The sequence below is a fragment of the Nerophis ophidion genome, linkage group LG03, assembly GCF_033978795.1.
Source record: "Nerophis ophidion isolate RoL-2023_Sa linkage group LG03, RoL_Noph_v1.0, whole genome shotgun sequence".
Classification (NCBI taxonomy): domain Eukaryota; kingdom Metazoa; phylum Chordata; class Actinopteri; order Syngnathiformes; family Syngnathidae; genus Nerophis; species Nerophis ophidion.
This window is the reverse complement of record NC_084613.1, coordinates 56046786-56072316: the sequence shown is the minus strand read 5'-3', so window position 1 is coordinate 56072316 and position 25531 is coordinate 56046786. Positions and strand designations below refer to the sequence as shown.

The 25531-nt window shown below is 40.2% G+C and overlaps 1 protein-coding gene across 8 annotated transcripts in view; it reads right to left on the bottom strand.

Moving 5' to 3' along the window:
• Positions 1–25531, bottom strand: part of myt1lb (myelin transcription factor 1-like, b) — a 598322-nt gene that overhangs the window by 216824 nt on the left and 355967 nt on the right. For 5 of the 8 annotated variants that reach the window (XM_061895654.1, XM_061895656.1, XM_061895655.1 and 2 more), the window contains 2 exons: positions 15119–15164; positions 7413–7446 (listed from right to left, as the gene is read on the bottom strand). In XM_061895654.1, the coding sequence (XP_061751638.1) occupies positions 7413–7446; positions 15119–15164 (80 nt within the window). The remainder of the gene's footprint in view (positions 1–7412; positions 7447–15118; positions 15165–25531) is intronic. The other 3 variants (XM_061895661.1, XM_061895660.1, XM_061895659.1) reach the window with 1 other exon arrangement.

Sequence of the window (25531 nt, the reverse complement as noted above, 5' to 3'; positions counted from 1 at the left end):
GAATGACAGACAGAAATACCCATTTTTTTTATACATATAGATTTTATTATTAAAAGGTAAATTGAGCAAATTGGCTATTTCTGGCAATTTATTTAAGTGTGTATCAAACTCGTAGCCCTTCGCATTAATCAGTACCAAAGAAGTAGCTCTTGGTTTCAAAAAGGTTGGTGACCCCTGTACTAACAGAATTACTTTTTAGTAAATGTGGGTAGTTAATAAAAAAAGATAAAAAAATTCAAATCTGGCACAATGCAGTTAATATAAGTATCAGTGTGTGCAACTGCCTTCTTAAAAGGCGGTGCCTGTTGTCTAGCGACATGTGACATCAGCGAGCCACGCTCAGTAATTTTGCTTGAGCAGTTTCTGTTGGCTTAGCAGGCTCTCAGCGTGATCGATCAATCATTTGGCTATGGTTGAAGTTGATTTTATACATGCTTACAGATGGGCGAAAATGTTACTATTTTTTTAGAATCTGTGGATGGATTTATTTTAGGAGCAAAATGCGATAAAAGCATTGAAATCCGTTTTCACACATGTGCGACATTTTTTTTTTTCTTAAGTCTTTAGGCGCATTGATTTTGTTGGCACTTTCTTATTTTAAAAGGCCAAAACAAATAATTTAGGGAGGTTCTGCTAGATATGTTGTAGATGTAAATCCCCTCTTAAAAAGTCAAAAACCTACAGTAATTAAGGTTTTTAGTTTTACACATATTTATAAAAACTGTTTTCAACCAAATCACTGTAAAAAAATGTTTTTCAGGGCTTGTAAACACACAAGTGTGTGTGTGTGTATGAGGCGTTACTTTTCAGAGGCGGTATAGTACCGAATATGATTCATTAGCATCGAGTTACTATACTAATACCGGTATACCGTACAACCCGAGTCTCCATAGTCAAACACAAGCCCAACCCAGGCTGCTCTCCAGAAAGTCAAACGTGTTTGTCCTGAGGACTATCAGCTCTCTAGAGAGAGGGGCCATCGAGCCACATTATCGACATTATGGACGCCCCAACTTGGAGATAGGCCTTGTATTGATCCCCTGATTAATTACTATCTGCAGGCAGCAGAAGAGTGAGCAAGCGGGTTAAGTGAGGGAGGAGCCAGTGACTTAAAACGGCAAAAGGAAGGAGCGTATTGAGGATGGAGCATTGGGAAGCCAGTCCTCCTATACTATCTATGGATATCAGCTAAAGGCAACACAGAAGTAATCTTCCAGGTGCAATATTATTTATTGATATAAATAGGCAGGAATCTTATCTTTGCTGCAGCCCTCCTAACACATGGTCAAGGACAAATAAGAGTCACACATTGTTGGGGTGGAAACAACTTGCAAAGACAAGCAAAGGACACTGAAATAGACACATTCGGGATTATTCCTTAATCTGTGTAATTAATGAGGAACACACAGTAAACGTCAAACATAATGCGTGCGTGTTCGAATAAAACATGTTAATTCTGCCCTCTTTGACTAACATGGCGGCTGGCAGCAGGGTCTGCAGTGGGGATTGGTAGGCTGAGTGACTAACATTCATGAACCACACACATCCATGGGGCTACATGCCTCTTTCTCCCAAGAGACTCTGCCGCACATTGTGGAACACGAGCAAATAAACTCTGACAAAGGCTCTGTTAAGCCCCGTAAGTGGCAGGCACATTAAAATGGCAAGCAGTGAGGAAGTGTTGCTGCTGATATCCAGAAACCAGAGCATATACAGTATCTTGTACAGCATGGGTGTGGATTTTTACACCAACAGAGACATACAGTGGAACCTCGATTTATGAACCCCCAATTGGTCGAACTTTTTGATATACAAACCTCAGCCCGAAATAAAAAAAAATATGTACAAAGCTAAGGGCGGCGTGGCTCAGATGGTAAAGCGGCTGGCCAGACTCTTGGGGGTTCTTGGCTCAAATCCAGTTTGCATTATCCTAGTCACTGCTGTTGCGTCCTTGGGCAAGATACTTCATCCACCTTGCTCCCATTGCCACCCACACTGGCATAAGTGTAGTTTAAATGTGGGTTCATCCCCGTAATATCGCTAAAATTGGTTTCATTTTGTCCACCAGCGACGTTGAGATCATTATTCATGCATTCGTTATGTCTCGTCTCGATTACTTTTTATGTATTATTTTCGGGCCTCCCTATCCAACCATCCATCCATTTTTTATCGCTTATTCCCCCTTGGGGTCGCGGGGAGCGCTAGTGCCTATCCCAGCTACAATCGGGCGGAAGGCGGAATACACCCTGGACAAGTCGCCACCTCATTACAGGGCCAACACAGATAGACAGACCACATTCATTCATTTTGTCTGGGAATGTGCCTGTTAGAAATCCATCCATTTTCTACCGCTTGTCCCTTTTGGGGTCGCAGGGGGTGCTGGAGCCTATTTCAGCTGCATTTGGGCGGAAGGCTGGGTACCCTCTGGACAAGTCACCATCTAATCACAGATAGGCAGACAACATTCACACTCACATTCACACACTAGGGCCAATTTAGTGTTGCCAATCAACCTATCCCCAGGTGCATGTCTTTGGAAGTGGGAGGAAGCCGGAGTACCCGGAGGGAACCCACGCATTCACGGGGAGAACATGCAAACTCCACACAGAAAGATCCCGAGCCAGGCATTGAACCCAGGACTACTTCGTATTGTGAGGCAAACGCACTAACCCATGGGTGTCAAACTCTGGCCTGCGGGCCAAATTTGGCCCGCCGTGTAATTTATTCAGCCCTTGAGGCAATATCAAATTAACATTACAGCTGGCCCGCCATTATTACACAGCAGCGGTGCCGCTGTAATACCACAATTTCTCACACTTGCCAATCCTCCCGAAGTTCAGTACCCCCCCCGAAAATCTCCCGGGGCAAGCATTCTTCCGATTTCCACCCGGACAACAATAGTGAGGGCGTGCCTTAAAGGCACTGCCTTTAGCATTCTCTACAACCTGTCGTCAAGTCCGCATTTGCTCCATACAAACAGCATGCAGGCCTACTCGCATAATATATGCGGCAATTACACACACATACTAAGTGAATGCAAGGCATACTTGGTCAACCGCGATACAGGTCACACTAAGGGTGGCCGTATAAACAACTTTAACACTGTTACAAATATGCGCCACACTGTGAACTCACACCAAACAAGAATGACAAACACATTTTGGGAGAACATCTGCGCTCTAACATAACATAAACACAACAGAACAAATACCCAGAACCCCTTGCAGCACTGACTCTTTCGGGACGCTACAATATATTCTGATATTTATCTCTGAAGGCTGCAAATAGAAAAGAGGCATTAAATTTGTATTTACATTTTTTTTGATATGCCATTTATATTTTTTTATTATTATTATTTGAAACTCGAGTTTGCATGTCACTATAAAGTTACTGTATATAAGCCTTGCTTGTTCAATGTTCAATGCAAAACTTGTTTGGGTCCCTTTTAAAAGGTTAATTTGTTCAACCTTGGCCCGCGGCTTTGTTCAGTTTTAGATTTTGGCCCACTCTGTATTTGAGTTTGACATCCCTGCACTAACCCCTCTTCCACCGTGCTGCCCGGGCCTCCCTATGTCTAGCATTAAAATATTGCAGTTGGTACAAAATGCGGCTGCTAGACTTTTGACAACAACAAGAACGTTTGATCATATTACGCCTGTACTGGCTCACTTGCACTGGCTTCCTGTGCACGTATAAAATACAAACCCCGTTTCCATACGAGTTGGAAAATTATGTTAGATGTAAATATAAATGGAATACGATGATTTGCAAATAATTTTCAACCCATATTCAGTTAAATATGCTACAAAGACAACATATTTGATGTTCAAACTGATAAACATTTTTTTTTTGCTTTTAATCATTAACTTTAGAATTTGATGCCAGCAACACGTGACAAAGAAGTTGGGAAAGTTGGCAATAAAAACTAATAAAGTTGAGGAATGCTCATCAAACACTTATTTGGAACATCCCACAGGTGTGCAGGCTAATTGGTACCAGGTGGGTGCCATGTTTGGGTATAAAACCAGCTTCCCAAAAAATGCTCAGTCTTTCACAAGAAAGGATGGTGCGAGGTACACCCCTTTGTCCACAACTGCGTGAGCAAATCGTCAAACAGTATAAGAACAACTTTTCTCAAAGTGCAATTGCAAGAAATTTAGGGATTTCAACATCTACGGTCCATAATATCATCAAAAGGTTCAGAGAATCTGGAGAAATCACTCCACGTAAGCGGCATGGCCGGAAACCAACATTAAATGACCGTGACCTTCGATCCCTCAGACGGCACTGTATCAAAAACTGACATTAATCTCTTAAGGATATCACCACATGGGCTCAGGAACACTTCACTAAATACAGTTTGTCGCTACATCTGTAAGTGCAAGTTAAAGCTCTACTATGCTAAGCGAAAGCCATTTATCAACAACATTCAGAAACGCCGCCGGGTTCTCTGGGCCCGAGATCATCTATGAAGGACTGATGCAAAGAGGAAAAATTGTTTTTGGAAATATTCGACATCGTGTCATCCGGACCAAAGGGGAAGCGAACCATCCAGACTTTTATCGACGCAAAGTTCAAAATCCAGCATCTGTGATGGTATGGGGATGCATTAGTGCCCAAGGCATGGGTAACTTACACATCTGTGAAGGCACCATTAATGCTGAAAGGTGCATACAGGGTTTGGAACAACATATGCTGCCATCTAAGCACCGTCTTTTTCATGGACGCCACTGCTTATTTCAGCAAGACACTGCCAAGCCACATTCACCACGTGTAACAACAGCGTGGCTTCGTAAAAAAAAAAAAAAGAGTGCGGGTACTTTTCTGGCCCGCCTGCAGTCCTGACCTATCCCCCATCGAAAATGTGTTGCACATTATGATGCGTAAAATACGACAGCGGAGACCCCGGACTGTTGAACGACTGAAGCTCTACATAAAACAAGAATGGGAAAGAATTCTAGTTTCAAGGCTTCAACAATTAGTTTCCTCAGTTCCCAAACATTTTTTGAATGTTGTTAAAATAAAGCGTGATGTAACACAGTGGGGGCTTCAAGGTGGCAGAGCGGTTAGTGCGTCTGCCTCACAATACGAAGGTCCTGCAGTCCTGGGTTCAAATCCAGGCTCGGGATCTTTCTGTGTGGAGTTTGCATGTTCTCCCTGTGAATGCGTGGATTCCCTCCGGGTACTCCGGCTTCCTCCCACTTCCAAAGACATGCACCTGGGGATAGGTTGATTGGCAACAATAAATTGGCCCTAGTGTGTGAATGTGAGTGTGAATGTTGTCTGTCTATCTGTATTGGCCCTGCGATGAGGTGGCAACTTGTCCAGGGTGTACCCCGCCTTCCGCCTGATTGTAGCTGAGATAGGCGCCAGCGCCCCACGCGCCCCCAAAAGGGAATAAGCGGTAGAAAATGGATGGATGGGTAACAGTGGTGAACATGCCCTTTCCCAACCACTTTGGCACGTTTATGAGTTTGAACATCAAATATCTTTTCTTTGTGGTGCATTCAATTAAATACGGGTTGAAAAGGATTTGCAAATCATTGTATTCCGTTTATATTTACATCTAACACAATTTCCAAAGTCATATGGAAACGGGGTTTGTACTAAATGCCCAGCAATATGTTTTGAGGAGAAAAGATGAGGCTTTTAATCCCAGGAAAACCACTCCTACTGTCAAGCATGGTGGTGGACGTCAAAAATGGTAAAGGAATTGCTAAATCAGGTTAGAATTAAGGTTTTAGAATGCCCTTTCCAAAGTCCTGACAAACGTTTGGACAATGCTGAAGAAACAAGTCCATGTAAAAAAAAACAACACATTTAGCTGAACAGCACCAATTTTGTCAAGAGGAGTGTTCAAAAATTCAACCAGAAGCTTGCAAAAAGCTTGTGGATGGCGACCAAAAGCACCTTATTGCAGTGATACTTTCCAAGGGACATGTAACCAAATATGAACATTGCTGTTTGTATACTCCTGACCCAGCAGATTTGGTCACATTTTCAGAAGACCCAGAATACATTTATAAAAGAACCGAACTTTATGAATGTTTTTTGTGACCAACAAGTATGTGTTCCAATCACTCTATCACAAAAAAAATAAGAGTTTAAGAAATTATTGGAAACTCAAGACTGCCATGACATTATGTTTTTTACAAGTGTATGTAAACTTTTGACCACAACTGTAATTCCAAGAAAAAAAAATCAAATTACAGATGAATCAGAATGAATAAATATGTTCCACCTTCCACCCACTCAAACTACCCAATACGATCTTTAAGGCTGTGGGCGTCAATATGAGGTAAAATGAGTTGCACTGCATGGCTAATGAATTAATAATTGGGTGTAACTATTAACTTCAAAAACAGAATAATTTAGAGTTGAAGCACTACAAGTGGAGAAACTCTGTTGCAAAATATTAATATTTCACACTGCAATTGTATCAACGAGACGGAAGAAATACTTTTGTTCTTCTTTTGCGACAATTAGGAAGTTCAAGGTGCAAAGCTATGCTAATAATTCCCTTCATGATTTGACACTAACTACTCTTGCAAATCTGTCAAAGGACCAGCATCCTTTGCAGTAGACATTCGTTTTTGGTTAGTTTCTCAGAGTTACTCATTTTTCTCAGTGGTATAGCACTACATTCTGGGCTTGGTGCCCATGGTGAACCCATTCTTGTCCCCTTTGGTCTTTTTATTGAAAAAAAATGTCCATTGCAGAGGATGGTGGTTTTCAGGGGATATTTTACTGATACAACAACTATTCTAGAGTTGGAGTACGTCGATCCTGTGACGCTTTGCTGGCATCGTGGTGTGGTTCTTGTTCTCTCGTGGAGGCAGTTTGAGTAGGACACAGCGTGAAGGTAAGAACGATGATTTATTTATCTATAAAAACGAGCTAAGAACTAAAACACTTGCACGAAGGCACTACAAACAAAACCAACAGAAAGCGCTAGCATGAGCTAGGGACAAACAACAGAACAGCGTGGAAGCTAAAGTACACAAAAGTAATTACCACAAGAGCGACGTCACCTGTTGCATGGAAGCAAATGAGAATCCGAGACCGAATGGCAAACAAAGGCATGCTTAAATAAGGAGATAATCAGAGAGCAGGTGCGTGAAAAGAACAAACGGCAGGTGGCACAAATATGTAACTATGGCAACGGGAACAAAACAGTAAGTGCCACCAGGAACTAAGGAAGTCGAATACTAAACCAGAATATGCCATGATCCGAGTGGCGGATCATGAGAGATTCAGTCTAAACAAGATGTCTTTGAGTGTTTTCACCTCAGCATGAACACAACATGGGTTTGGGCTTGTCTGAATGTAAGTGCAGGTTTCTCACTGTGCGATTGCTTTTATGAGTGTCTATGTCAAGCCTGGAGAGGAAATACTTTTGAAGTTTTACTGACCTGAAAAGCTCCGTTAATGCAGGATCCACAGCCACTGAAAAGGTGAAAGAGAAATATTGATTAGGAAAGAAGAAAACGTGCAAACATTTATGTTAAACCTGCTGAATGTTGCATCAATAGGATGTTTGATCCGTGTAACTTAACATTTATGGTGGTGAAAATATCGATATACATTTGTGTAAATATCTAAAAATTACTATTATTTTTAAATATAATTCTCCTATTTTCGAAAAAAAATAGCTTTTCACCTGCTTATTCTATCCTTCATTTTTGTAACGTAAATAAAAAAATTTAAAAAATCATATCTGATACATTTGTATGTATTGGAAAAACAAAATCAAAGTTGACACAGGTTGAGGAATCGAGGCAGCTGGAATCTTGTTTGTTGAAGACGTTTCACTTTTTGTCAGAAAGGCTTCATTACGTTCTAAATTTAAAGAGTGCAGTCTCCCTTTTATGTCACTGGTAGGCGCGTCCATGATACTGCCGTTGCCATTTCTCTGTTCAAGTCCGGCCTTCGCATACAGGATAACTTTGTCTCACACCAAATGGCTATGACCTGTGGCGTTCCCCAGGAGTCAATTCTTGGACCGGTATTGTTCAATTTGTACCTGCGGCTGTTATTAGGCCACCTAAGAGTTTTCTTACCACAACGATGCAAATGACACTCAAATCTATGTCTCACTGATGGCAAGTGAACTTTGGCCTGTTGATTTTATTTGTTTCTGCATCAACAAGATCATTGTGTGGATGCAAAACATTCTTCTTTGGCTAAATTTAGAGCTAATTGAAATTGAGAGAAAGAGAAAATGTCATTAGTCTTCTTAAAGTTAAAAGTTAGAGTACCAATGATTGTCACACACACACATACACACACACACACACACACACACACACACACACACACACACACACACACACACACACACACACACATCAACCACACACAAGGTTTGGCAAAATTATTCTCTACATTTGACCCATTACCCTTGATTACCACCTGGGAGGTGAGGGGAGCAGTGGGCAGCAGCAGTGGCTGCGCCCGTTGTCATTTATGGTGATTTAACCCCCAATTCCAAACCCTTGATGCTGGGAGATAATGGGTCCCATTTTTATAGTCTTTGGTATGACTCGGCCGCGGTTTGAACTCACAAACTACCGAGCTCAGGACGGACACTCCAACCCAGGGGTCGGGAACCTTTTTGGCTGAGAGAGCCAAAAAGCCAAATATTTAAAAATTTCCGTAAGAGCCATATAATGTTTTTTTTAACACTGAACACAACTAAACACATGCATTTTAAGTAAGACCAACATTTCTAGAGTATAGTAGGTCTCTTATTCTTTGTAATAACATTGTTATTCTGAAGCTAACTGTGGAGGGAGTGTGGCCCGCGGGCCTGAAGCAAACTGGGGTGTGCCAGGACCGGCCTCGAAATCAGCGAGAGCTGCGTAGATGGCCCACCTGAGCCTTATTATTTAATCGCCTGTTGCTCTGTTATAAGCAGCAGCCAGGAAGAGAGACGGGGTTGGGGCTGGAGCCAGAGCGCGAGCGAGAACAAAAGAGAAAAATACAATTGCTGTAAAGAAACTGAGAGACTTATTAAAAAATAAAACAATAGTGTAACCCTGAAACGGGCTCTCATGCCCCACACTAACCAATAATAAATAAATAACTTCTTAACGCAACTTCTTGAACAGGTGCTGTAGTAAACGAATGGATGGACTAACAATGCATGAGAATGTTTTATGTTTTGAACATTATTTTTAACACTTATTACAAGTGGAATTATTCATTACTTATCATTTTCAGCAATGTCAGCTCAGATTTATCCGAGAGCCAGATGCAGTCATCAAAAGAGCCACATCTGGCTCGCGAGCCATAGGTTCCCTACCCCTGGTCTAACCACTAGGCCACTTGACGTTCTTTCTTTAAAATGAAATAAGTAGGTTAAAAAACTATGAGTAGTAATGGACTTAGATTGGAACTTTAACAGCCACATTAAATTACATCATCAGATGTTTACCACCGAAAAAAATATTGTTAGAATCCCAGGAATAGTGTCTAAACAAACTTGGAAAGACTAATCTTCAACAAGTTGGACTACTGTGATGGTCTTCACACTGAGTTCTCTAAGCAAGTTGTAAAGAAGCCGCAGTACATCCAGTATACTGCTGCTCGAGTCCTGACTAGAACCAGCAAATACAACCATATTAGTCCAGGGTTCAGTTCACCTCACTGGCTTTCTGTCGCTGAAAGATTAGACTTCAAAAACAACCCCACTCATGTACCTTGGAGCCATATGAACCCAGAGTAAGGATGAAACATGCTGAGGATGCATTTTATTTTTTGATTCTAACATTTGGAACTGTCCAGAAGATGTGAGGCAGGCCTCAACTTTGGCAATAATGAAATGCAGCATTATTATTTATTTATTTATTTAACTGCGCATATGAAAACTGATTGTATCTTCACTCTTTGCTTTTAATTGAATCAATTTGTGATTATTATTCTTTGTTTTGCATTTGTAAAGTACTTTGACTTGGCTGGCTTATAAATTGTGGTCTAATAATAACCTTGCCTTGCTTTCTCCGGTGTGGCTGGTCAACAACAGCATAACAACAAGTTGTGTTCTTTTCAGAATTCATTACCATGACCTGGACCACTGACCTTCTACTCAGACTGAAATAAAAAATCCATGTCAAATTCAAACAAAATATTTCAATTATTGTTTAATGTGCTAATCCACTTGGATAATAATAATAATAAAAAAAACATTTTAGGCACCTGGACTATTTTATATTCACAACAGAGTTGGCACACATCCAAGAGAAGGCGAGTTGTATTGCTATTGGCTGAACTAATTTTTTTTTCAAAATACTTAATTCCAGAATTGTTCAGTTGCAATTTAAAAACAAACCCTGAGAATTGAATACTAAGTTGCCAAGAAAATAAATAAAGCCAAGAAATAAAAGTTCTAATGTAACGAGACAACAGCACTCATCTCACCCGAAGAAGATAAGCAAAATACAAAAAGTGCAATTTGTGAAAAATTTAGAAGTGATCACATTTGCTGTGTTTGTTGTGAATGCAAAGACCAAAACACAATATATGTCAACATGACATACATTTACCTAAACAACTGCCAAACAAATTAATAAACTAAACGGGAATAAACAGATGGCTGTGTTTAAGTCAACATGCACACACTTTCTCAGTTTTTTCCAGTGGAATTCCACGTAAGGCGTCATACGCATTTGGACCAATCAGAAACCTGGAAACCAACTAATGTTGACTTGGTCATATTATAACACGGTTTATCAATCTAGCGATACCAGTATATTAGGTGCATATTGATGTGTACATTATCTCTAAATCAGTGCACACTTACACATAGCTCATGAAGCATCATTAATGCTTTTTTTTTTTTAAAACGCCCGTGCATGTTAATAAGGCACCTCTACTAGGGCTGGGCGATATTGCCTTTTTTTAATATCGCGATATTTTTAGGTCATATCACGATATACGATATATATTACGATATTTTGCCTTGGCCTTGAATGAACACTTGATGCATATAATCACAACAGTCTGATGATTCTATGTGTCTACATTAAAACATTCTTCTTCATACTGTATTAATATATGCTACTTTTAAACTTTCATGCAGAGAGGGAAATCACAACTAAGTCAATTGACCAAAACTGTATTTATTAAAGTTATTAAGCAATGGCACAAACATTCAAGTCATTTCCAAAACATAAAGTGCAAGATTGTCGGAGACATTTTAAGTGTCAAATAAAAATGAGCTGCATAATAGGAAATCAAATAGTATTCATCCTTCACTATGTGGTAGGTTACTACGGTTATAAAATTATCTTCATTCTCTAGCGAGTGACTTTTCAAATGATGCTACATATTAGCAGTAATGCTACTTTTTATAGCAACACTTTCGCCCCACACTTGACAAATTACAGTTGTCTGTTCGACATATTCCCACTTGAAGCCGAACCACCGCCAGACCATGGACCCCCTGCTGTTTTTACCGGGAATTATGTCTGTCTTCCTTCATTTGTTACCAGATCCGCACCATCGTTCTCTCGTACGCCTACGTTAGCAGCTAACGTTAGCCACGCCGCAACCTCTCTGCTCTGGGACGTGTGACGTGACAGTTTGTGACGTATGTAAGAATGTGCGCCTGCTTTTCTGCGAGAAGGAGAGACAGGAAAGAGCGAGGAGAGCCTGAAGTGTACTCCCTCAGCTAAAAGTCCTGCGTGCAAAGTATATTCGAATATTACGATATAGTCATTTTCTATATCGCACAGAGACAAACCCGCGATATATCATATATATCACTATATATCTCCCAGCCCTAACCTCTACTGCTGCACAAAATTAAACAAACACCCGTAATTCAGAGTTTAAATAAGCTTTATAAACATTTGTTATGACACAAACCAAAAAGTTCAGATGAACCCGTCTACACACAAATGCTGAAGCCGGAAGATTTGAAAATGTCCTTTTTGGCCGTTTTTCAAGGACACCAGGCAACAAAGGCTGACGTCTATTCAGTAAATTTTTGCTCTATTTTGGCCTTGGTATTTGTTCTGTTACTTGATTATTCATGAATTTTCTAAATATAAATTATTTTTTCATCTTAGGTTTTAAAATGTTATTGTCAATTTTTTTTACAGGTGTACGATACACTGGCAGTTATGTGACAATAAATCCTTTATGTTTAAAAGGAAATAATACTTTTTTTTTTTTTTTCTCAAATCTCAGTCAAATTCGGGCCTAAACAAAAGCACCTAACATTTAATCCTTTGCCTTTTTATCCATTGATGTCACAGTTTTCAATTAGCATACATTTGCCTAACATGAGACATTTTAATGTCTGATCACATGGCCTTCAAAAGGGTAAAAAAAAAGAAAAAAGAAAAAAATGACTTGTTTGATATTTTTTTTGGAGCTGAATTTTTTTCAAAAATCGGAGCACAAAAGGTTTTAATACTTTTATTTCCTGTTTGGCTTTTAAGGTAATTACAACTGCATTTCCTCAGATGATTAAACTAGGGCTGTCAAGTGTAATGCATTAATAGTGGTTCTTAAACTTTTTTCACAAAGTACCCCCTCAGAAAACCACCATAATACTACCTCAGATAACCACCATAATAACCAACATTAAAATACATTAACATAGTAGGCCCAAGTATTCATAAAAAACAAGTCAAAGGTTTTAATCTAACGAGTATATTTACTTTTTGGCAACTGCAACATTACCGTTAGATTGTGTTTGAATATCAGAAAATAAATCAGTACTTTTGTCAAGTGATTATTTGGCCTACCACTAGATGGAGTCCGCTTACGGTTTCAATCAATCAATCAATGTTCATTTATATAGCCCTAAATCACTAGTGTCTCAAAGGGCTGCACAAACCACTATGACATCCTCGGTAGGCCCACATAAGGGCAAGGAAAACTCACACCCAGTGGGACGTCGGTGACAATGATGACTATGAGAACCTTGGAGAGGACCACAAATGTGGGCAACCCACCCACTAGAGGACCGAAAGCAATGGATGTCGAGCGGGTCTAACATGATACTATGAAAGTTCAATCCATAGTTTAAAAATACATGCAATCAACTCATGCGATTATTCACAAAAATGTTGCATTAATCATGTATATACGCAGATTAACACGCAGTTTATTTGAAAGGCGGTGTGGGTTGTTGTACAGTCAGTGACCTGGTCAAAACATACATCAGTGCAAAGATGAGTGAGGAGACTGACTGGTGTGCTAGGGCAGTGGTCCCCGATTGGTACCGGGCCGCAGAAGATTTTTTTATTAATTTTTATTAAAAAAAAATAAAAATAAATAAAAAAAAAAAAATGTATTAAATCAAAATAAAAAACACAATATACACTTACAATTAGTGCACCAACCACAAAAACCTTCCTTTTTCATGACAAAAACATCCCTTTTTCATGACAAAGAAAAAAATAAAAAATAAAGTAAAATAAAAGGACCCACCCCCCCTCGGGCCACGGGACAAATTATTAGGCGTTGACCGGTCCGCGGATACAAAAAGGTTGGGGACCACTGTGCTAGGGGAAACATTTAGCTTCAAAATACACTCTGACTGGACTTTATATCAAATTGTTATCAAGTTTTGAGCAAAAGCATATACAAAGTACAACATTTCTAAATGTTCCTGCATGACATTCTGACATAAAATTACGTTTGTGTCCAAATATTAGAGTCCTTTTTATGTTCAGTTAAATTATGCAAGTAATTAAGTGCAATTAATTGTGATTAATCAAAATTGAAAAGTTTGAATCAGATTTTTTTTTGATGATTGTTTGACAGCACTAATTCAAATATATACTCCAGTGGCCTAAGGCAGTTGTTCTCAAATGGGGGTACGCATACCCCTGGGGGTACTTGAAGGTATGCCAAGGGGTATGTGAGATTTTTTACAAATATTCTCAAAATAGCAACAATACAAAAATCCTTTATAAATATATTTATTGACTAATACTTCAACAAAATATGAATGTAAGTTCATATACTGTGAAAAGAAATGCAACAATGGAATATTCAGTGTTGACAGCTAGAATTTTTGTGGATATGTTCCATAAATATTAATGTTAAAGATTTCTTTTTTTGTGAAGAAATGTTTAGAATGAAGTTGATGAATCCAGATGGATCTCTATTACAATCCCCAAAGAGGGCACTTTAAGTTGATGATTACTTCTATGTGTAGAAATCTGCATTTATAATTGAATCACTTGTTTATTTTTCAACAAGTTTTTATTTATTTTTATATCTTTTTTTCCTATATAGTTCAAGAAAAGCCACTACAAATGAGCAATAGTTTGTATTGTTATACAATTTAATAAATCAGAAACTGATGACATAGTGCTGTATTTTACTTCTGTATCTTTTTTTTTCAACCAAAAATGCTTTGCTCTGATTAGGGGGTACTTGAATTAACAAAAAAAACGTCCACAGGGGGTACATCACTGAAAAAAGTTTGAGAACCACTGGCCTAAGGTACATCAGATTGTCTGGGACCCAATTTTGGTTTCCTGTGACTGACAAGAGAGGGCTCAATCAAGGGTCATCTGATCATCACCCCCACCAAGTGCGTGCTTGATCCATTTCATGTTAGGACAAGGGTCGGTTCTCCATTTCTTCTGCTGTCAAATATGTTTGATACTCTTTCTATTTTAAGCGAGAAGAAATAAAGAATACATCAAAAGAGAACATTTAGCCTCTCCTTTTTAGGTACTAAACGAGTGGATGTTGTGTGGAATTGTAGCGGAACAGAGATTTCAGGGTTTGTTGGTGACATTTTGGACGCTGTCATCATAGAAAATGTCTTTAATAAATATGATTCTTTAATAAATATCAGAGACTGAATATTTTAATATGCCAATATAGTTTGACCATTTTTTTTTTTTGGTACTGTGTATTGTTTCATACATGTTTTGACAATATTTAATTTGTAACAGAGGTTTAAAAGGCGTCAGTGTCCTGGTATGAAAAGAAGGTGTGAGGAAACAGGGTGCACAGGCAACTGAAGTGTGACAGTCTGCGAGAAGTGCAGCGGCGTGTGTAAAATCTATATATGTGTGAGTGTGTTTGGCTGCTGGGGGAGTGAAGGTCACCCTGAATGGCTGTGTGTGTGTATCAGTGCGGGTACCTTTGGAGCGTGTGCGATGGCACTTATCGTCTGCATCCACCTCCATCTGCAGAGAAGGCACAGACAAGCTGTTGAGCGCCGACTGCAGACAGCATCACTAAATTATCTTTAATTTAGATATACGTTCTTTCAGGTTCAGAGCGCGATTGTCCACTTGTCAACCATGCACTGTGTCAGACATGAGAAATATGGAAGGTGCGACCGCCAGACAAAAAACAACTGTATTGTACAGCTACCTGCACCATAAATCACACTCATGTGTGAAAATCACACATGAATACCTTAACAGAAAGTGATTGCAGCTATTTGGGATACAACACTTCTCAGACAGCAAGACAACTTATCAGCTGTGATGCTACTTAGCGAAAAACTTTGTCCATTCGTGGAAGGAGAGACAACGAGAATCCATGAATCCCGTGGATATGATAAAAAAAAGATAGCGTGTGCTTTGCATTACCTCGTCGTCGAGGAAAACAGCAAATGCTTTTCGACTGACAAAGCAGACCGTATCAGTTATTGTTCGCCATGTATGTAGCGGACTCAACGTCTAGGTGCAGAGCATTTCAAGTGGGGCAGCATGGCGTAGTGGGTAGAGCGGCCGGCCAGAAACCTGTGGGTTCCAGGTTCGCTTCCCACATATTGACATCCAAAAAATTGCTGCCATTGTGTCCTTGGGCAGGACACGTCACCCTTTGCCCTCGGTGCCGCTCACACTGGTGAACGAATGATGAATGAATTATAGGTGGTGGTCGGAGGGGCCGTAGGCGCAAACTGGGAGCCACGCTTCCGTCAGTCTACCCCAGGGCAGCTGTGGCTCCTGATGTAGCTTACTACCAGGTGTGAATGAATGTTGAGTCCCACTTCTCTGTGAGCGCTTCGAGTGTTTAGAAAAGGGCGATATAAATCTAAGTTATTTAAAGTCACCAAATATGAATGGACAATGAAGGTGAAGGCAAGTGAGGAGAGTCCTGACCAGATATATAGATCCTAGATTGATTGATGTAAAATGGCATCACATTGTTTACGTGTCTAATACAAATTTAATTAATTTATGATATCTCAGGTGGGATTTACTATGATAGGGCTCCACAGCACTCTGGATTCCAGTTAATTGAAATACCATAGCACTGGATATTGTTCTGATAAGTTAAATTGAAGAACTTGCACACAAAGCAACACTAGATGAATAAAACGTGCGCATTTTCCGCGCATGCGTACTAGGTCTCGTTGCGTCGGCGGACGGAGGGAGGCAGGGTTCTTAAATGGTGGCATTGTGTGTGCGTGGACACGGATAAGGTTAGGTGTGATTTACCATGGATAACCTTCTCCGGCTTGGTGTAAACGGTGCCTTAGTACTGATGCATATGATGACCTGAGTCAGCACATTAAGCGTTAAGTTTAGAATAATATTTATTGAGTCTGTCATGCCTGTGAATCAGGTCTTATGTTTGATCATGTTATGTTTTGTTTTTTGGACTCTTGTTTCCCGTTTTTCACTTCCTGGTTTTGTTTGTTTCCATAGTTACCCATTCATTTACACCTGGTCTCCTAGTCACGCCCCGGTCCTCAGCTCTCACACCTGTTTCCAATTACCACAGCCAGTATTTAAGTCATTTGTTTTCTGTTCCTCGGCCTGGGAACTTAATTTGCCTGCCTATCTACCTACCTACCTATGCTGCTCATCCTTCATGCCCTCGATCACCTGCCACGCACCTTGCTATTCATGCCCCTTGTTATTGGTCACAGTAAGTGTTTTGTTTTAGTTGTTCAAAGCCATGCCATCTTGCTGTTTTTGTTTATTAATCATTATTATTCATGCCATTGAGCAAGTGTTTTGGTTTCATGTTTATAGTTATAGCCTCAATTCTAGTCTTTTGTTTCATAGCCCTGTTTTTGATCCACCACTGAGCGCGCCCTTTGTTTTCCCTGTATTTGTATTATAGTGTGTAAATAAATTAATCATGTTCCTTAATTCACGCCTGGCTCGTCCCAAATTCCCTCTGCGTCGAAGAAGCAAAACAAATCCAAGTCAAAGTCCTGACAAAGTAAAGTTCCCAGGCCGAGGAACAGAAAACAAATGACTTAAATACTGGCTGTGGTAATTGGAAACAGGTGTGAGAGCTGAGGACCGGGGCGTGACTAGGAGACCAGGTGGAAATGAATGGGTAACTATGGAAACAAACAAAACCAGGAAGTGCAAAACGGGAAACAAGAGTTAAAAAAAAAAAACATAACATGATCAAACATAAAACCTGATTTACAGGCATGACAGAGTCATTGAAAAATTAACACCCTAATGTAATTGTAGAAATGATTTTCATTGTCTTTAAAATGTATTACAATAACATTGCTTAACCCTGAGAAACTTCAAGCGTCAGGTATCACCCTAATACAAAATGTGTTATAGCGAGTACGACACTAACTTTAGCGAGTCATGTCGCCAGCCAATACTATACCAAAAGACGATACCGGAGCCAAGAAAAGTAAGCCCACATCTGACAAATTGAGATACAACAATGAATTGTAATGTTGGAGAGACGCAGCCGACGGGCCGACAGCGGGCGGACAGAGGCGTTCTGGACCAGAATGGAGGCCAGGAGGCGGGGCATGCGGCGGCGAGAAGAGGCGTGACGCACGCGAGCAGCAGAAGGACGGCAATCGGAGTCAGGTGCGTAGGACACACACCTGCTCACAATCTGCGCATCTGCTCCTAGACTTTAAGAGAGGCGAAGGGGGCACGATCGGGAGAGAGAGGAGGAAACCACGGCAACCCGAGCACGACAACAGAGAACGGCAAGATGAGTCCCCGCCACAGACGCAGCAGGCGAGCACCGAAAGATGCAGCGCGACCAGGAAGCAGGACCGGCGCACTAGAAATGGGCGCGCCCGACTGGCCCGAAGAAAGGTTGTGCGAAACAATAAAAGTAAATCAAACCTGCTACGATGCATCGTGTGTCCAGTGTCAACGCAACCCACACGAGGACGGCTGGGAGTCCGTCACAGTAATTAATCGCAATTAATTGTTTAAAAACCTTAACATTTATTTTAGACCCACAACTATACATTTATTTTACACTTTCCCATAGTGATTAAATTATTTCCACAAATAAAAACATTCAAATATGACCTGCATGACAATCATATCACAACTATTTGTCAACTGAGTATTTTTGTCAAAAGCTGACTGTATTGCTTGCAATGTGACCCCAGGATGCAGAGATAGGAGACACTGTGCAGGTATTATGATAATTTAGTAATGTTAAAAAAAACAAAAAAACTAGTGCAGGTAAGAAGAGCACAGAAAGCTAACACCCATCGGTAGTGTAGTCACAAAACAATGAAGATCATCCAGCCCTGTCTAGATGCGATTTAGCATGTGAAATGTAAAAAGTAATGCATTTCAAGTGTTGCTGCTCTTGGGGAATCATCTTCCAAAAAATACAGGGTGAAACAAATGATTGGTCATTATCTGGTAGCTCTGCTGCCGCCTGTCTGCTTTTTGTTGCAGTGCCTGGTTTCTGGGTCACGGGGCAGAGCCAACTGCACACACACACACCCGATACTCATTTCCTTCTGACAATTGAAGCTATCCAGTCCATTCACTCTGTGCCAGTAGATTCCTGATGGTTTACCCTTCCATTCCAGCCGTGTTCATGTCCTCTGCTTTGGCTCCACTCACGCTTCTTGTTTCCTGCGGCTCTGCCCCAGTGCTGCCGTGTGGTGTTTCCTCTCCACACCTTGTGTGTTCCTTTACAGTTTTTCACACCTATTGTGTACATCCTTTGTTATTTTTACTCACTCCATTTTGAGTACGCTTTTTGTTAATACTGTGAAAATGTTTACTCTGAGTTGGGGTCCTAAGCTGATCGTGACAAATCTACTGGCATGGCCAACATGGACCCCGCAGAAAAGGACCCCTGTAAAGCTCACTAGTTTTGGACAGATTTTTGATAATCACGACCAGCTGCTGTGTGAATTGACGGCCGCCTTCTAGACGGTGTTGGCCAATGTTGTTTCCCTCGGCGTGTCGATCAGACCAGCACTGTGAGTCAACCGGAAGGGAGTCACGTCTGGAACCGGACCTTTTCACCCTCACTAGTGGCTATTCCTCCTTTTCCATGGGAGCCCAATATTCCTCACCAGCGAGTCTGGCTGCTGCGAACAATTTCTTCATCAGTGCTGGTTAGTACTTGATCAACAGCTTGGTTCCTATTCCAGGCTAAATAGCTTTTATCATGAACTTGCTATCAGACAAAGCAGTCACTTGGGCCATGGCAGTTAATACGAACTATTCTACTGTGCGCACGCCACTACATTTGTTTACTATAGAAATAATGAAGGTTTTTGATCACTCCCTAAAAGGTCGATACGCTGGGAGCCTCCTGCTGGACTTTAAGCAAGGCAAGCTCTCAGTGGCCGCATACTCCAAATACTTCCGTATTCTAGCTGCAGAGAGCGGATTTATTGACGCTGCTTTAAGCAGCCTTTTTCACAAGGCGACAAAAACTGCTAACCTTGACACACTCATTGACTTAGCCATTCGTCTAGATAAGGGGTGTACAAACTTTTGGAGAGGGGGGCTGCAATGGGCGAAAAATTTCGACAGGGAGGTTAAGAGCCAACTGCATTCAGAGGAACCATATAGATGGATAGATAGATAGATAGATAGATAGATGGATAGATAGTACTTTATGGATTCCTTCAGGAGAGTTCCTTAAGGAAAATTAAAATTCCAGCAGCAGTGTACAGAGTTGAGATCAATTTAAAAAGTAAAATAATAATAATAAAAATATTACAATAAGAATAAAAATAAAAAGCAACAATAAGAATAATTAAAGCTGCAAGCAGCGTTGGTCGGGTCCGCCGTTGGCCGCCGCCACCGCCGCCGTGTCCCGAGTCCCGATCTTAGTCAGACCAACATAGAGGTCTTTGTTTCATGTCTCTACGACATTCTTAACAGAAGTTACAAGCAGTTTTGTCTGGAAAAAGGTGACGGCTTTTTACAAAACTTTTATTTTGAAGGGGTAATTGCCAACTTCCTGTTGATTTTAACTGAAAGATGCCACCTATCAAAATGTAGGTCTAAGTGAGACCTACATAGAGGTTTTTGTTTCATGTCTGTCCGACGTTCCTACCAGAAGTTACAAGCAGTTTTATCCGTTTCCTCTTCCTAGGAGCAGTTTTTCTGTGTTTTTGTCAAAAATTGCAATAGAGCGCAATTTTGAGTTTTAAGGTTTGGTTTTTTCACTAGATCGCAATTTCTGCCAGTCCTGATGTGTGTGCCAAGTTTGGTGAGTTTTGAAGCATTTTAAGGGGGTCAAATTGCAGCTCAAAGAGGCAAAAATAGCATTTTTTTGCGAAAATTTTGCTTTGAATGAGTTTTTGCAAGATTTCTGTTGATTTTGGGTATAGACATTTTTTATTGGAAATGTAGGTCTTAGTCGGACCTACACAGAGGTTTTTGTTTCATGTCTCTACGATATTCCTAACGGAAGTTACAAGCGGTTTGTTTTTGTTTTTTGCTAGGGGGCGCTAGCACGCAATTTTCATTTTTGGGGTTTGGTTGCTTAATATGTTGGGAAAGGACACCGTACCGACGTGTGTGTCAACTTTGGTGAGTTTTGAAGCATGTTAAGGGGGTCAAATTAGGGTATTGTATGTGTTGTATTCCTAGGGGGCGCTAGAGCACAATTTTGAGTTTTGGGGTTTGGTTTTTCCACTAGATCGCAATTTCTGCCAGTCCTGATGTGTGTGCCAAGTTTGGTGAGTTTTGAAGCATTTTAAGGGGGTCAAATTACAGCTCAAACAGGCGAAAATGACATTTTTTAGGAAAATTTGCGCAGGGGTTCTTTGAAGGCGTGTAAAATCAAAACCTGAAAACTTATCAAAACTTTGATCTATACTTTTAATCAGAAGGGTCCAAACTCTCTCCTGAGCGAGTTTGAAGCCGAAACGACAAACGCACTGGGAGAAGTGTCGATTTGAAAAAGGTGACGGGTTTTTACAAAACTTTTATTTTGAAGGGGTAATTGCCAACTTCCTGTTGATTATTTCTGCTAGCTGTCAATTACTAAAATGTAGGTCTTAATGAGACCTACATAGAAGTTTTTGTTTCATGTCTTTCCGGCATTCCTACCCGAAGTTACAAGCAGTTTTGTCTGTGGTTTCTTCCTGGAAGCAGTTTTTTCTGTGTTTTATTGAAAAATTGCGCTAGAGCACAATTTTGAGTTTTTTTATTTTTTTTTTTCATTAGATCACAATTTCTGCCAGTCCTGATGTGTGTGCCAAGTTTGGTGAGTTTTGAAGCATTTTAAGGGGGTCAAATTGCAGCTCAAAGAGGCAAAAATAGCATTTTTTAGCGAAAATTTTGCTTTGAATGGGTTTTAGCCAAATTTCTGTTGATTTTAGGTATAGGCGTTTCTGATGGGGAATCTAGGTCTAAGTCAGACCTACATAGAGGTTTTTGTTCCATGTCTTTACGACATTCCTAACGGAAGTTACAAGCAGTCTGTTTTTTTTTTTTCGTAGGGGGCGCTAGCGCGCATTTTTCATTTTTGGGGTTTGGTTGCTTAATATGTGTTTTTGCCAAGCCTTACCGATGTGTGTGCCAAATTTGGTGAGTTTTGGAGCATGGTCAGTGGGTCAAATTATGGTTCGAAGTTGCGGAAGAATAATAATAATAATTAAAGCTGCAAGCAGCGTTGGTCGGGTCCGCCGTTGGCCGCCGCCGCCGTGTCCCGGGTCCCGATCTTAGTCAGACCAACATAGAGGTTTTTATTTCATGTCTCTACGACATTTCTAACAGAAGTTACATGCAGTTTTGTCTGGGTTTTTTCCTAGGGGGCGCTAAGCGCAATTTAGATTTTTGGGGTTTGGTTTTTTATTAGATGGCAGTTTTTGCCAGTCCTGATATGTGTGTAAAATTTGGTGAGTTTTGAAGCATGTTAAGGGGGTGAAATTACAGATCGGCGATTCTGGATGTTGTTGATAAATGGCTTTCGGTCTGCATAACAGAGCTTTAACTAGCACTTACAAGCATTTTAAGTAGGTCAAATTACAGCTCAAAGAGGCAAAAACGTCATTTTTTAGGAAAAGTTGCGAAGGGGTTTTTTGAAGGCGCGTAAAATCAAAACCTGAAAACTTATCAAAACTTTGATCTATACTTTTAATCAGAAGGGTTCAAAGTCTCCCCTGTGCGAGTTTGAAGCCGAAACGACAAACGGGCTCAGAGGAGATAACTTTTGAAGAAAGGTGACGGGTTTTCACAAAACTTTTATTTTGAAGGGGTAATTGCCAACTTCCTGTTGATTTTTTCTGCTAGCTGTCAATTACTAAAATGTAGGTTTAAGTGAGACCTACATAGAAGTTTTTGTTTCATGTCTTTCCGGCATTCCTACCCGAAGTTACAAGCAGTTTTGTCTGTGGTTTCTTCCTGGAAGCAGTTTTTTCTGTGTTTTATTGAAAAATTGCGCTAGAGCACAATTTTGAGATTTTTTTTTTTTTTTTTTCATTAGATCGCAATTTCTGCCAGTCCTGATGTGTGTGCCAAGTTTGGTGAGTTTTGAAGCATTTTAAGGGGGTCAAATTGCGGCTCAAAGAGGCAAAAATAGCGTTTTTTGGCGAAAATTTTGCTTTGAAAGGGTTTTGCAAAATTTCTGTTGATTTTAGGTATAGGAGTTTCTGATGGGGAATTTAGGTCTAGGTCAGTTCTACATAGAGGATTTTGTTTCATGTCTCTACGACATTCCTAACGGAAGTTACGAGCAATCTGTTTTTTGATTTTTGTAGGGGGCGCTAGAGCGCATTTTTCATTTTTCGGGTTTGGTTTTTTTATTAGATGGCAATTTTCGCCAGTTCTGATGAGTGTGTGAAATTTGGTGAGTTTTGGAGCATGGTCAGTGGGTCAAATTAAGGTTCAAAGAGGCGGCGGAATAATAATAATAATAATAATTAAAGCTGCAAGCAGCGTTGGTCGGGTCCGCCGTTGGCCGCCGCCGCCGCCGCCGTGTCCCGAGTCCTGATCTTAGTCAGACCAACATAGAGGTATTTGTTTCATGTCTCTACGACATTCCTAACAGAAGTTACAAGCAGTTTTGTCTGGAAAAAGGTGACGGCTTTTTACAAAACTTTTATTTTGAAGGGGTAATTGCCAACTTCCTGTTGATTTCAACTGAAATATATCAATCATCAAAATGTAGTTCTAAGTGAGACCTACATTGAGGTTTTTGTTTCATGTCTGTCTGACGTTCCTACCAGAAGTTACAAGCAGTTTGATCTGTTTCCTCTTCCTAGGAGCAGTTTTTTCTGTGTTTTATTCAAAAATTGCAATAGAGTGCAATTTTGAGTTTTAAGGTTTGTTTTTTTCACTAGATCACAATTTCTGCCAGTCCTGATGTGTGTGCCAAGTTTGGTGAGTTTTGAAGCATTTTAAGGGGGTCAAATTACAGCTGAAAGAGCCAAAAATAGCATTTTTTACGAAAATTTTGCTTTGAATGAGTTTTTGCAAAATTTCTGTTGATTTTGGGTATAGACCTTTTTTATTGGAAATGTAGGTCTAAGTCAGACCTACACAGAAGTTTTTGTTTCATCTCTCTACGACATTCCTAACGGAAGTTACAAGCAGTCTGTTTTTTGTCTCTTCCTAGGGGGCGCTAGCGCGCAATTTTAATTTTTGGGGTTTGGTTACCTAATAAGTTGGTCTGCCCCTCCATACCAATGTGTGTGTCAAATTTGGTGAGTTTTGAAGCATGTTAAGGGGGTCAAATTATGGTATTGTCTGTGTTGTATTCCTAGGGGGCGCTAGAGCGCAATTTTGAGTTTTGGAGTTTGGTTTTTTCATCAGCTCACAATGGTTGCCAGTCCTGATGTGTGTGCCAAGTTTGGTGAGTTTTGAAGCATTTTAAGGGGGTCAAATTACAGCTCAAAGAGGCGAAAATGAAATTTTTTAGGAAACTTTGCGCAGCGGATCTTTGAAGGCGCGTAAAATCAAAACCTGAAAACTTATCACAACTTTGATCTATACTTTTAATCAGAAGGGTTCAAACTCTCTCCTGAGCGAGTTTGAAGCCGAAACGACAAACGCGCTCAGAGGAGATAACTTTTGAAGAAAGGTGACGGGTTTTCACAAAACTTTTATTTTGAAGGGGTAATTGCCAACTTCCTGTTCATTATTTCTGCTAGCTGTCAATTACTAAAATGTAGGTTTAAGTGAGACCTACATAGAAGTTTTTGTTTCATGTCTTTCCGGCATTCCTACCCGAAGTTACAAGCAGTTTTGTCTGTGGTTTCTTCCTGGAAGCAGTTTTTTCTGTGTTTTATTGAAAAATTGCGCTAGAGCCCAATTTTGAGATTTTTTTTTTTTTTTTTTCATTAGATCACAATTTCTGCCAGTCCTGATGTGTGTTCCAAGTTTAGTGAGTTTTGAAGCATGTTAAGGGGGTCAAATTGCAGCTCTAAGAGGCAAAAATAGCGTTTTTTGGCGAAAATTTTGCTTTGAAAGGGTTTTGCAAAATTTCTGTTGATTTTAGGTATAGGAGTTTCTGATGGGGAATTTAGGTCTAGGTCAGTTCTACATAGAGGATTTTGTTTCATGTCTCTACGACATTCCTACCGGAAGTTACAAGCAGTCTGGTTTTTTTTTTCCGTAGGGGGCGCTAGCGCGCATTTTTCATTTTTGGGGTTTGGTTGCTTAATATGTGTTTTTGCCAAGCCTTACCGATGTGTGTGCCAAATTTGGTGAGTTTTGGAGCATGGTCAGTGGGTCAAATTAGGGTTCAAAGTTGCGGAAGAATAATAATAATTAAAGCTGCAAGCAGCGTTGGTCGGGTCCGCCGTTGGCCGCCGCCGCCGCCGCCGTGTCCCGAGTCCCGATCTTAGTCAGACCTACATAGAGGTCTTTGTTTCATGTCTCTACGACATTCCTAACAGAAGTTACAAGCATTTTTTTCTGGAAAAAGGTGACGGCTTTTTACAAAACTTTTATTTTGAAGGGGTAATTGCCAACTTCCTGTTGATTTCAACTGAAAGATGCCAATCATCAAAATGTAGGTCTAAGTGAGACCTACATTGAGGTTTTTGTTTCATGTCTGTCTGACATTCCTACCAGAAGTTACAAGCAGTTTGATCTGTTTCCTCTTCCTAGGAGCAGTTTTTTCTGTGTTTTATTCAAAAATTGCAATAGAGTGCAATTTTGAGTTTTAAGGTTTGTTTTTTTCACTAGATCACAATTTCTGCCAGTCCTGATGTGTGTGCCAAGTTTGGTGAGTTTTGAAGCATTTTAAGGGGGTCAAATTACAGCTGAAAGAGCCAAAACTAGCATTTTTTACGAAAATTTTGCTTTGAATGAGTTTTTGCAAAATTTCTGTTGATTTTGGGTATAGACGTTTTTTATTGGAAATGTAGGTCTAAGTCAGA